General features: G+C 38.2%; 1 protein-coding gene across 24 annotated transcripts in view; it reads left to right on the top strand.

Annotated features, from left to right (window-relative positions):
* The window catches only part of CAMK2D (calcium/calmodulin dependent protein kinase II delta), a 136605-nt gene that overhangs the window by 64356 nt on the left and 57646 nt on the right, over nt 1–14603 (top strand). For all 24 annotated transcript variants that reach the window (XR_015697874.1, XR_015697875.1, XM_087724258.1 and 21 more), the window contains exon 3: nt 276–335. Coding sequence is in view for 22 of the 24 variants with exons in the window: in XM_087724258.1 (XP_087580384.1) it covers nt 276–335 (60 nt within the window). In the remaining 2 variants the exon portion in view is untranslated. The remainder of the gene's footprint in view (nt 1–275; nt 336–14603) is intronic.

The following is a 14603-nucleotide window of genomic DNA, read 5'->3' as shown; positions in this document are numbered from 1 at the left end:
TGCCCATGTCCACAACCTCTGAAAGCCACAGTTTTATAAGGAAAACTGAGCAGGATATGAAAGTGAAATGTGATGCTTTCAATTTTTGACTTGAGTAGGTGTGGTGATTGTTTCCTGTTTTGTTTCTGTCAGGAAAACACCTATCTAGAATCCAGAATTATTGCAATTTGCAATAGACAAAGTGTGTTATATATTGTATGCCCAGGTTACAATTTGTTTTGCCTCTATTAAATCAAGATATTTTTTTTCTAAAATTATGTTTTCATTTCTTACAGATCACCAGAAATTAGAGAGAGAAGCTAGAATCTGTCGCCTTTTGAAGCACCCGAATATCGGTAAGAATATAGAAGGATACATCTATTAAGAATCTTAGGACAATTACCTTGAAGATAGTTCCGTAAAAGTAAGAGATAAAAGAGGGGAAGCAATAATTGTTTTATTCTGGTGTCAGACATAAGCTCCTTTCAGATGTGGTTATTATAATAAAGGGTGGTCAATTAACAGGAACAAGTTTAGTATCACTATCTCACCCTTGGACCACAATTTGTTCCTTTTATCCACTTATCCATTGTGTCCAAAATGAGGAACATGAAGAATTGACAGCAGTTAGTGTCTTCTTAAAACTCTAAGCTATGGTGCTTTAGATAACAAAACAAGTTTCATAAACTATTTTTTGGCAACTGAGTTGTTAAAAAAATCATAGTTATGATAGGCAAGATTTTTGGTTCAAGCAGTATTATTTTAAAATAGAGGTAAAAAGATCTAGTCTTTAGGGTTGTCCAAGAGGAAGAATGATTCCTTTTTATGACTAGGTTTGGAATCTGGCCTAGGTAAGCATCTGTTTTCTCAGAAGGCACTGTATATATTTGGATATGCAAATATTTCCCAGTTTCACAGAGTTTCTCTTTGCCATACAGAGACAATGCTATGTCGCTTTTTTCTATGCTTTGAACAAGGGACTATGAGGGAGATCTTGCTGGATTTGAGCTCATTTTTTACCATGGAGTGAAGAAGCAACCATGTTCTTCATGACAAAGTGAAACAGAACGTGTGAAACTTGTTGAGGAATTTATAGCATGTCAGATTCAGTTTTGCACATTATGTAAGTAGTCCTAGACTTACAATCACAATTGGGACTAGTATTTCCATTGCCAAGCTATGTGGTCATACTCATGATGTTCTATGACTTCATTCCTTACCAATGGCAACCTTGACATTCCCTGTTGCTGTTGTTAAACAAATTAGGCAAGAACCCACTCCAATCTAAACCATTCCAGGTGCGAACGTCCCAACTCCAGGTTTCATTTCTTCCAAGATAAGGAAATGCCTTCCCTTCAATTCCCCTCAAGTATCATATTTTTCAGACTATAAGATGCACCGGAGTATAAGACGCACCATGATTTTGAAGAGGTAATTTTTTTAAAAAAGGTTTTGCACTCAGCATGCCTCCCAAACCCACTGCACACCTTGTTTTTTTAAAAAAGGGGGGGGGGTCAGAGCTTTGGGAAGCTATAGAGTGCTCTAGGGGGCTGGGGGGGCAAAAATAGTCCATTTTTTTTGCTCATTTCCGCCCCTCCCCAGGCCCAGGAGCACTTTGAAAGCTTCCCAAACCCTCTGCACGTCCATTTTTGCAGGGTTTCAGTAAGGCAAAAGTGCTGTATTCAATGTATAAAACGCATCCAGATTTTCACCCTCTTGTTTGAGGGAAAAAGGTGCATCTTATACTCCAAAAAATATGGTACCTATTCATTCCATCTCTTCCTCATCCCTGGGAAACTCCAACAACCAAAGCTTTACAGGAAGTGCCCCAATTCAGTCCCAGCCATAGTTTCTCCCACCACTATGCTGTCCGAGGCCCCCGCTGCCCTAGCGAACCTTCACCATCCACCCTGCCTCTTTAGGAGGTCCATGTGAAGCCATATTCCCCTGGTCCTGTGAGAAGACCATTGTGCATGACTTTAGGAAGAAAGTCTCATGCAGCCAGCAGTTGCACCTTGAATGGGCAGACTAGCCATGTTTATTCAACAGTTGGAACAAAAGGACAGTGCAGGTCAGCTAAAATGGCAGGGGCCATGGACTGCAGGGGGCCAGAAGGACATATATAGTAAGCAGCTGAGGAGAGTTGAAGTGCCCTGTAGTCATAAGTGCAGGCAGACTGCCAAGCATCCACATTTTGATTATGTGACCATATGGGCATTGCATTGGTTTATAACTTCGGGGACCAATTCTGAGTCCTTTTGTTTAGTGCCCCTGTAATAATCACTAACTGTAAGTGGAGGACTATTTATATAACTTAGCCAGTCATACATACTATTGCATACAGTACAGCTCTGTTGCATTATCCTGTCTAAGCTGATGTTTTGGTGGTTCCTGTCAGTTTGAATATATTTATGGACATAGAAAAGCTATTGCTTGATTTTTGGGCCTCTGGCTTAGAGTTCATCAGGTTTTTTTGTATGGTGGTGTCTTAAATTCCTTGGTCCTTATTGTACATCTATGAAAAACAGAGAAAGTTGACGTTATTTAAGACTTGGCTATTTGGTGTGAGAGAATAATACCCACTTTTGTAATGGTGAAATTAAAATGGTTTATTTTCACTCTATATGATGGGAGAGAAAAATAGGCTTGCATGAAATAGGCAATTCCAGTGTGGTGGAGTTAGAAAAGACTTGAGGCCGGAAGATTGTATTTTGTTTCTTGCATCAAAATGTTGGGCACATTTGGAGGCAATTTTCTCCTTGAGTTGCTACTCTTTTGGGAGTAAGGAAGTCAGAGACCAGAGTGTTTCAAGGATAAAGGGCTTTGTGCCCGTTCCAGAATATATATCTCAGTATAATTATTCTTGTAGTTTTATCTTGCTTCGAACACTTGGTTTCCTTTTGTAATCACTAAAATTCAGTGTAATGCCTTTAATTATTTAGAAGACATGCATTTTTTTAAAAAAAGGTTAAACATTAATCTTTAAATAGAATAACTGAAAACTGCAATTATATATGTTTATATGTAGTACACACACACACACACACACACACACACACACAGAGTCAAGCTGTTGGGGGGAGGCAGTATTTTGTGAAGTGCAGAAAAGGAATAAGAATTTGTAAGCTAAAGAAATTACACTATGACCATATGATGGCGAACCAGTGGTGGCTTGCAGGCGGTACGCTGCGGTACCGGTGAACCAGAGCCTGCCCGGAGCACCAGATACCATTCCCACCTGCCCGCCCGAGCTCCTTACTGGTCTTTTAAGTCTTCGGGACTTCCACGCATGGCGCTTATAGTGCCTGCGCGATGCTCCACTGAGCGGATGGAGCGTAGCAGAGGCACTAAGATGCATGCATGCACGCTGCATGTGTCCATGTAGACACTGCCAGACCCATTCCAACTGTATCGGTTGGAATGGGATCCAGAACCCACCACTGTGGAGAACCTATGGCATGTGTGCCACAGGTGGCACCCAGCATCCTCTCTGTGGCCACCTTCATGGTCATTCTTGTGTCAAACCAGTCACTCTTTTTAAACCTTAATCCACATTCATGCAATACTTACTCAGCCTTGATTCCACCTTGATCTGGTTTTCCATGTGCAGTTTTTAAATGCCTCATTTCTCCTAATCATAGTCATTCTGCTTCTTTTGACAGACATTCTCATGCGAGGTCGTATGTTACCCATTACATTGTATCAGTATCTGCGGATCTTAAAATGTTTCTGCATTGTATCCATTCTTCTAACAAGGCACCATACTTATTTAACTTTATTTACACATAAATAAAATTCGGACTCACCTCTTGATCAGAGTGGAACTTTTATCTGCCTGCTCTGTTCTTCATTTTTTATGTGTAACTTGAAGTTAGACACTTCACTCAAAGCATAGCTATCTTGATTTTTTAAAATATATTCATTTTCAGACACACTTGGCTTGGTTTCTGATGCATTCATTTTCAGTTCAAGTAGCATGTTACATTAACTGGCATGTTGCTGCAAATAATTTGGTTTTTCAGCCGACAAGATGTAATCTGCATACAAAAATACACACGTTAAAATTCCAACCAACAAATCTCTGCCATCCCCATACATGTTTCTTATACATTTAACTATACAACCAAGAAGAAATCATGCATTCTAAGCCTCCTAGTCTTGAACTATTTGCTAAACATTGCATTTATTCTCCTACACATATGATGTTTAACAGCTATTATTATTATTATCATCATCACATTTAGCAACAATCTTTTAATCTTGTAGGTTTCTGACTTTTTTGCTCATCTTCCACCTTTCTCTTAATTGCGGACAGTTTTAAGTGTTTTCATTTGTTCATGCTCTTTACAAGTTATCTCTTATATTTCAAGTCACAATCTTCCAAATACCTGAACTTCACTAAGTAAGCCCCAATATATTCGTTGTAGTCATTCATCACAGCTTTGGTAAATTATTTTCTTATATAACACAATTTGGCAAGCTGGAGAAGGAAGAAATAGGTTACCACCCTTAAGAATTTCATACAAAATTTCCTTCCAGTAATAAGAATTGGACTGTAACACATTTTGATCAGAGTGCTATAACAACAACCAAGGTCCAAATTTATTCCAAGCACGAACACATTGTTTTCTATTGATTGCATCCTACCAATTTGGATATATTATGCATGGAATGTAGAGGCACATCCTCAGGATACAAAATACTGTACTGTGTAGATAATGATGTTGATCATTAGCTTCATTTGAGAATTGTAAGGCAAAATGCATATATATATATATATATGAATATGTTTTAAAGTTATTCATAAGTACTATATTACTTTTATGTACATATTTGTGTCTGTATACACAGATGCATAAAGAGAGAGAGAGAGAAGTAAGAGAATAAAATCTTGGTGTCTTTCTGACCATTTTCTATCTGTGTACAATAAGTGAAGGGAAGCTGGATAATGTTTAAGTATATACATCGGTTTTAATTTTTCTGTACATAAAATCTGTACAATTAGAAGAGGAGATTCCTGCCACATAGGGACAAACCCATCTAGGTAACCTTGGGCAAGTCATTATCTCTCAGCCCTGGATAGGACGCATTGGCAAACCACTTCCATAAAATTATGCCAATAAAACTATAGGGACTTCTCCAGCCTCTCTTCCAGGATCAAAAACTGACTCAAGGCTATATACCAGAGGTGGTATTCAGCCAGTTCTGACAGGTTCTGGAGAATCGGTAGCAGAAATTTTGAGTAGTTCGGAGAACTGGCAAATAGGCTGGACCCGTCCCCGCTGCCTCCCAGCTGATCTTATTTTGTTGCCCTGACCAGGAAAACGGAGCTGGAAAGCAGATTAGTGGAGTAGGGAGGGAATGGGGATTTTGCAGTATCTTTCCCCTGCCACGCCCGCAAAGCCACACTATGCCCACAAAGGCACCCCTACAGAACCTGTAAAAAAAATTGAATCCCACCAGTGGTGTACATGCACCACAACATATTCTTCTAATGTGTTTCTTAACTTCCAGGAATCTTGCACTGACTATGCTAATGAGGCACTCTGGAGCCCACTGTATAGTACTTGACAGAGAGAACTTGTAGATGTAGATGTAGATAAATTTATTTATAGGCCGCCCTTTTCCCTGAGGGGACTCAGGGCGGCTTACAACGTATAGGGAAGGGAGTACACACAATGACATACAAAAACAGTACATAATTAAAAATAGAAGCAACATTCATTCATCATTCGGGAGGGGACGGATTATAATCTTTAACCCCAGGCCTGACGGGATAGCCAGATCTTGAGGGCTGTGCGGAAGGTCTGGAGGGTGGTGAGGGTATGAATCTCCACGGGGAGATCGTTCCAAAGGGTCGGAGCTACTACTGAAAAGGCTCTCCTCCGCGTAGTTGCCAGGCGACACTGACTGGCGGATGGAACTCGGAGGAGGCCTAATCTGTGTGATCTAATAGGTCGCAGGGAGGTAATTGGCAGGAGGCGGTCTCTCAAGTACCCAGATCCACTACCATGGAGGGCTTTATGGGTGGTAAGTAGTCATTCTATACAATGAGCATAGCATATAGAAACTGTAGTGGAGGTGATTGTTGTGTTTCACTTGTTTCTTGCCATGTGTCTTCCATTTGTGCACAAACTAATTCCTGACATTGTGAAGATTCTCAAATGATAGCTAACTATCTGATTTGTTAGGAGAATGGCAATCATTGTAATAAACCTGTTAAAGTTTTCATTGGTCAAGTAGACATTGTTGGCTCTTGGTATATGTCTGAGAAATTCTTGGCACTTTTAATTTCCAGAGGAAGCATGTAAATCTGCAGAGGAAGTGAGGAACCATATGAAAATACCAGTAACTCACTCATTGGTCAAACATGCTTTTGAGCATGTCGTTTGGTTTCCAGAGGAAAATAGAGGCAGAGCATTTAAAAATCCAAGAAAACTACAAAAAGCAACCCAGTTTTAGGTCCTCTGAAATGCCTTTCTTGTGTGTAGCTGGATGGCCACATGAAAAGGGCAATTGTCTCTGTGAAAGGAATGGAATTTATGTAAGTAAGAGAGAAAGAGAGTTCTAACTTGGTGAAGGCTTCTTATGTAACTTCTATTGAATTGTGCCAAATTTCCTTGGAAGTCAAAGGAAACGGTAGCGTGTGAGAAGAATCTGGATCCTGAGGAAAATAGGGCCTGTCTGTCTTATCTGTCGTTGCACACATTTCCTGACAGCTTCTTTTTCTTTGAATCAAGATCAGAGAATCTTCAGAAACTGATTTTATGAAGCTTTAGTCCACTGGCATATGTTTTTTTAATGAAATTAATTATTTATGTAAAATGTTTTTATCCCACTTTTATACATCAAAAAGCACTTAAAGCTTCATTTAACATGAGATTAAATATTTTTACTTCAACTTTTCAACTTCTGAACAAGTTAAATAAATATTTCTGACCATAGTTGACCAGGAAATATACTTCCTATTATTAATGAAACATTTTTTATCCTTGGAGAATTTGGGAGAATTTATAACCTATTCTTTAAAATGCAGTTAAAGTATAATCTTCTGCCATAATTGTCAATAATTGGTACTGGTAAGTATGTGCCATTCACCTCAAGATATATTTATAAAATTATTTCATTTGAAGGACATATTATTAAAGAGAAACATTTTAAAAATAACATTTCATGGCAAAAACAAATGATCTGTTTGGATTTTCTTAACTTTTTCACTTTTGTAAAAAGAAAATATAATTTTAAAAATGGGTTGCATGTTTACAGCCAGGATCTAATTCTTATCTAGAAATATTATTATGAACTACTATTTAAAAGGAAAATAACATTACAGAACATTGCAGGGGAGGACATGAAATTCACACGACATTTTTCAAAGTAAATTTGTTTTTGAGAAGAATACGATAATATATCTTACCATCTCTTTGTTGGTAGTTGCCTTATATGTGCAACTAACTAATATTTAACTAATTTCCAATGAGAAATGTCAGCAACACAAAATAATTACAGATATGGCTTTGTATGTGAATATGGAGACCACATTTGATTTTTTAAATATTTGTATTCATTTAAACCTATAAAAATAATAACAAAGATAATTGCAATCAGAATTACTACATTTCATTTTAGATAAAATATTATGCAACAACTGCAGCCAGTTTGGTCTAGTCATTAAGGCATCAGCTAGAAATCAGGAGACTTGAGTTTTGCATTAGGCACAAAGCCAGCTGGGTGATCTTGGGCCAGTCACTTTCTCTCAGTCCTAGGAAGAAGGCAATGACAAGCATTAGAAATTTTGCCGAAAACCTTGTAGCGACTAGTTCAAACAGTCATGAGAAGTCAAAAATTCACTTGGAGACAGTAAATAAATAATACACAACAACTACAGTACACAGTATGATAAAAAACAAACTATAGAAGTATAAAAACAAAACATAAATATTTCAAAAAATAATAATGAAATATACTATATAGCAATGTCTTTCTTCAGTTAAGCATTGTTATGCACTGTTCTGATTCTGTTACTGGGGCTGTTTTGCAAAATGTTGACTTGCAATTTTCACAATCCTATGTGTTATTGTTCATGTTATTATAAGGGTAAGATAGTTGATTAATTGCATCATTTAATTCGGAAAATGCACATTCTTATTACACTTTCATTCGTGTGTAAATTTGGAAATGGTAAAGAATTCAATCCATTTTTGCGAGCGCCACAAAGAAATGAAAAGTTAATTTGGGGCTTTGATTAGAATTATATCGGACTACAAGAGTAAGAGTTTTTATTTCTATCTATACCGAAGTCAGTCTTTTTCTATTTATTTTCTTTTTTGTACCTTCATTTCTTTTCTTTTGTTCTCTTTTTACTTTTTCAAGTTTTTTCTGTTTGTCTTATATTTTAACATTATATTTTTTTGAAAATCAATAAATATAGATATATATTCCACTCATTTAAATAATAGCTTTGTTATAAACTCAAAGATATATATAAACTCAAAGATTATAAAATTCAGGCTTTCCAATATTGATGCATGTGTTTGTTTGTATGTGTTTGAGAAAGGGTAAATATGTGTGTTTGTGTGTACAGGTAGTCCTTGACTTACAACAGTTCATTTAGTGACCATTTAAAGTTACAACAGCACTGAAAAAAGTGGCTTATGACCAGAGGTGGTATTCAGCCAGTTTGGACCGGTTTGCCCAAACCGGTAGTGGAAATCATTGGTGGGTCCGCCCATCCGCCCCGGCTCTATGCTGTCCTGTTTAGACACGTTTTCAAGCCATGTGCAAGCTGTGTGAACGATCAAGAGCATACATGGAAGGCCGAATGCATGCATAGACGTGCGGGCTCACATTTGCAAAACGGTAGGGAAAGTAAGTGAATATCCTACTTATAACCATTTTTCACACTTATGACTGTTACAGCAGCCCCATGGTCATATGATCAAAAGTCAGCTGCTTGGCAACTGACTCAAATTTATGACTGTTGTAGTGTCCAGACGTCATGTGGCCGTCTGACAAACTAAGTCAATAGGGAAGCCACTTATTAACTTAACAAGTGCAGTGATTCACTTAACAATTGTGGCAAGAAAAGTCGTAAAAATGAGGCAAAATTCACTTAACATATGTTTCATTTAGCAACAGACATTTTAGGCTCAGTTGTAGTCATAAGTCGAGGACTACCTACATGTGTGCCAACTCAGGGGTTTAAAACCTAGACCTGTGATGGTGAACCTATGGCACACGGGCCACAGGTGACACATGGAGCCATTTGTTAGGGCATGCGAGGTGTTGCCCTGTCAGCTGCAGCACGCGCTGGCCAGCTGACTTTGGCCTTCTTTTTCGGCCATTTTTCGCCCTCCAGAGGCTTCCCTCTGGAAGGCGAAAAACAACCCAATGTGCAAACTGGAAGTTTGGGAACAGACTTCCGGTTTGCACGTTGGGCTGTTTTTAGCCCTCCGGAGACTTCAAGGAAGCCTCCTAAAGGCTCTGGAGGGTCTCCGCGGGAACGGGTGAGGCTGTTTTCACCCTCCCCAGGCTACTAGAAAGCCCTTGGAGCCTAGGTAGTATGAAAAACTGGTTCATCACGTGCCAAAAGCAGGGGGGTTGCGTGCATAGCATTATGGGTGTGTGGGCACGCCCACACAGGCCCCCTGCGCTCCCCCCGCTTTTTGCATGCAATGGGAAAAGAGTTAGCCATCACTGTCCTAGACTCTTTCTGCCTCTCTTTTTGCTGTTCTTTTCTTAGAGTACGATAGGGTGAGATATCACAGTATTTTCATAACAGGTTTGTCTGGTCTGCAGCTCTTTCCTTCTGGCCTGGCAGGTTTTAGCTATCAAACTTTGAAAAACATGCAAGTTATGATTACTTAACACACCTTGGTTAAATGGGTTATCATTCACAATATGAAGGTTGTATTATACTCAGGATTTTATTGTTTTAGATAACTATATTAAAATATCATTGCAATAATTCATTTTTCCTAAGTTAAAGGAGTAATGCGATGGTTGAAAGCTATACAATTACTTCTGTGTGCACATAGAATTCAACGCCCACATATGTCAAGTAAAAGAACTGTCAGACACAATTCGATATATGTAATTGGAGAATAACGGCTCTCATTTTTGTGGCTACAATAAGATTTCTTTTCTTGGATTCTACCTCCAATGCAAAGCAATCTACATGCCAGTGTAGTTCAGCTAAAAGTGTATATGACACTGCCAGAATTTTTCCTGTGCTTATGCTTGAAATTACTCTTTAGTTAAGGAATATTTGAATCGGGATTAGTATCCATCAAATAAAGCTTTTAAAACCAATGACTTGCAGTCTAATGTAATTGAATGGTTGTCGATATTTGGGCCTTCTAAGTTGACTTTCCAGCTTTAATCTTGGATGGAGTTGAATGAGATTGGTGTCCAATCTGGGGATACTACTGGAATTCCTGCTTAAACAACAGGTGACAGCTATGACATGAGGGTCTTTGTAAAGCTCTAATTAATATGCATGTTCTTGGATTGAGAGGCCCTCTAGATCAGTGATGGTGAATACGCAAACAATGCATGCATTTGTGCGTGCTCATCAAGGCCGAACTCTAGAAAAGCCAAACGTCTGGGTTCTAGTGTGCATATGCACCCACTGATCAGCTGGCTGGCAGGCAGGTTTTTGGCACTGCTGCACGGGCAAAGGGATCGCGCTACGGAAAAGTCAAACGTCTGGGTTCTGGCATGCATGTACACTCAACAATCAGCTGTCTGGAATGCATGCTCAGTGGTTTTTGGCACTGCCACGTGTATGAAGGACAGCTGATCGTTGCATGTGCATGCACGCCAGAAACCCTGAAGACAAACAGGAAAGACCACGAGTGCCAGGCGACATGACTTTGCGTGCCGGTTTGGGCACGAGTGCCATGGGTTCGCCATCACGGCTCTAGATAGTAATTCATGATTTAATCACCATATTGATTGGACTGTTGCAACTATAGGATTCTGCTCTTGAAGATGACTTGTAAATTACAGCTGGTATAAAATCCAACAGGACAAGTACTAGTTGCTGGTCACCTTTCAGGTACACATAATGTCACAGATGAAAATGAGCATCTCACAACACTTCAGATCCTTCTGAAAGGATTAGCCAGCTATGAACTGTTACTCAGGGGACGCCCAAATGTGTTAACAGCACACGTTCTTTGGGGAGGCCCTTTTCATGTACCCAGAGACACCCTGAACAAATTGGTCTATCCAATGCCTTCTGCCCTTTGCAGTTATGGTGACATGCAGACAACAACACATATGTATTTTGTTTCCTGATCAATGTACACTTGAGGACCACATGGCAGAATGACAGAACATGATGTTGCTAGTTTTTGAGCAAGAGTTTTTTTTAACTTGGCATGCTTTAATCTTGTATTTTATATTTTATTTCAATTGTGATGCTTCTGACACAAGTAAACAAAAGTTCCAGATACAGTTTTTGAAGCATGTTTAGTCGTCTTGTTCAGTTATGTTTTTAATTATTATTTTTATTCTTTTAAAATGTAAGTCTTCGTCATTTTGATTTCAGTCTTTAAACCTATCATCTGTCTGTCTATCCTGTCCATCCATCCATCCATCCATCCATCCATCCATCCATCCATCCATCCATCATCTATCTATCTATCTATCTATCTATCTATCTATCTATCTATCTATCTATCTATCTATCATCTATCTACACAAACACACGCACACACACACATAAACACAGAGTATATATGCATATATTCCTTTTAGAATCTCCTGTTTCAACCTGCTTTCATTTGGCTATACTGTATCATATTCTTAAGGTTATCTCTTATCTGAAAAACTGTCAAATAATAATAGATTATTTGTTTTTAAAATTAAAATCAGCCTGAAATAAAGGAATTTTGTTGTGAAATTCAAGTAGCTAGATTTTTGAATTAATAAGGCATTCAGAAGTCGCGTTTGTTTTCATCTTCGATGACTAAGTAAAAAAGATTTAGTGAGGAACCCAATGATGGTAAAACTGATTAATTGAAGTTATAAATATACCATGTTTCCAATAAATGTGTTAATTAGGGAAATGTAAATTCAGACAGAGTATATATCCTCTGTTTTGAGAGACATCACAGGGATGGCCTCGTGGATTGATCAGTATTGATCAGTGGAAGATGCAGAATTGGAAATGGTTTGAAGGTGCCAACTAAAAATCAAACTTTATGTCTATCAGCTCTGTCTTCTATTAATCAAAGTTGAAAATTGCTTCTGTCAACCATCAGCTTGGCTGATGTTAGGAACCCTTGCTAGGATAATGAAAAATTTCTGTTTCTAACAAACTTGTGTGGAACTTGACTGCACAGTCTTGACAACTGGAAGTGTAGTGCCAAATATAGCAGCAATCATTTCCTTCCCTTTTGTTTCAAATACTGTTTCTTCTGACCTCCTTCCCCTTTTCATTCTTTTCTTTCTCTCTCTGACATCTACATATATTCAATGTAGTAAAGCAGTTGCAGGCAATATGGAATGTGTAGGCAGTAGCATGACTATTTACCCAGTTGTCTAACCTGAATTAATGCTTTAAAGCTTCTTTTAATTTTAAAAAGCAAAGAAAAAGGAAGGAAGCATTCAACTGTAGATGCCATTATCACCAGAACCATTTTTTAAACAAAAGCTTTTCAGCCTAATTTAAACCCCAAAAGCATCCTTAAAAAAAAACAACCAAATAAGATGATTGGTTTCAGCCCTATGTTAGAGAAATCTCATTTGTAAACACACGGCACAACACTTTAGGATAGGAAGAACTTCAGAACTGAACTTTGTCACTGCCTGTACATTATCATTTACATCCATGCTTGTTTTTTTCAAGTTTTTACTATTATAGTTTGTTTAGTTACACTAATAATATAAATTATGTCATTAGCTACTTTAAAATGGAATGCTCATAGAGAATGCCCAAGCCAGGGGTGAAATCAACTTACCTTCGCTACTAGTTCGCAAATGGGACCTTCCGGGTATGTGCAGAGCATCAAAAATGGGATGTGATGATATCCGGGTGGGAGGGCGATGCCTCCCGCCACCGTTGCTACTGGTTTGACCGAACCAGATAGCACCACTGAATTGCACCACTGGCCCAAGCTCTTATTTTGGTATACATTTATTTCTTAAACAAAATGAGCAAAAAAAAAAAAAAGGAAAATAAATTTTAAAGCTTAATGAAATGGAAAACATTAATTTACACAAGGGCAGATTGTTCTTGTTTCAAAAGACAAGACAAAAAGTGCTAATTGTTTTATAATTGTTTTAAACTTTTCATAGTCTTTAAGATTTATTACCACGAACTAAAGCTGTATAGGCTAGTAGGAAAAAAAAAATAGAAAAGATACCATTAATATTGATGCATGGGCTAAAAGAACAAGTAGCATCGGTTACAGTTTGCATAATGGAGTGGTAATGAATTGTGCAGCATCTTGTTTTAGCAGAATCAGTATTGATTTTGCCTTTGCACACAAGGATAGAAAATAAGTATTAGAAGCTTGTCACTAATATAATAGCATTCTTGGATTCAACTTACATGCACTTTAAAGGGCCCCCTTTAAAACTTTCACAATGGAAAAATAATGGGAGAACACAGTATTGATTTTTTTTCTTTATTAATCAGATTTGCATAACAGACCATCTAACCAAAGGCAAGTCTGTTATGTTTTCACATGTCCATAGAATCCTGCAGTCACTGTGGAGGTTATTTATGCTATTGATTCCAAAAGCCTGTAGAGGTTCTCAGTCATCCAAGTTATGGTTGTCTCAAAGGTGCCTTTTCAAGAGGCAACTGGACTTCCTTGTTTTTCTTTGAAGACATTTCGCTCTGACAGGACAGTGGGGAATGGAAGGCTTTATATTCTTTGCAGACTGCTGGTCATTTGCATCCTTTTAGAGGATCTTTGAAGTACTTGGAGGTTTATCTATGTCCTCAGGGTCACTCCTGGTTCCTATAGTCTGCAATTTTTTTCCCTCTGGCAACCCATTCTTACTCCCACACCATTCAAAGGGTGCTCATCCCAAATTGTGTAACTAAAAGTCTGTAGAGATTCTCAGTCATCCAGGTCATGGTTGTCCCAAAGGTGCTTTTTCAGGAGGAAACTGGACTTTCTTGTTTTTCTTTTGAAGCTGTTTCACTTCTCATCCAAAAAGCTTCTTCAGCTCTGACTGGATGGTGGGGAATGGAAGGATGTATATATTCTTTGCAGACAGCTGGTAATTTGCATCCTTTTAGAGGGTCATTGAAGTGCTTGAAAGTTTATTGATTTCAAACCCCTTTTCAATACTGGAATCTCAACAAAAACATTTTGGATGGATGGCTGTCTAGCATTCCCTCATCCAGTCTATGTGTATAGGAACTTATCACTACCTTCCCAATTGATCCCTCTATAATCCCTCCTAAACTGATCTACTATTGAAGATTTTTATTTCCTAAAAGGGTAAACAAACACTGTTTCCTCAATCTCACCCTATAAAATTTAGTTTAGTAATCTCCTGGTTGTCCTTATTTCCTTTCTCTATACCTGTTCTTGCTTTGCTGAATCTGTGTTAAAATGCATTAACAAGAAAAGATTTGTCAAATATTGCATAAAATTCTG

Source organism: Thamnophis sirtalis, unplaced genomic scaffold (genome assembly GCF_051295495.1).
Source record: "Thamnophis sirtalis isolate CommonGarterSnake01/CBP01778 unplaced genomic scaffold, rThaSir2_p1.2 scaffold_10, whole genome shotgun sequence".
In the NCBI taxonomy this organism is placed as follows: domain Eukaryota; kingdom Metazoa; phylum Chordata; class Lepidosauria; order Squamata; family Natricidae; genus Thamnophis; species Thamnophis sirtalis.
This window is presented reverse-complemented; position numbering and strand designations above follow the sequence as displayed.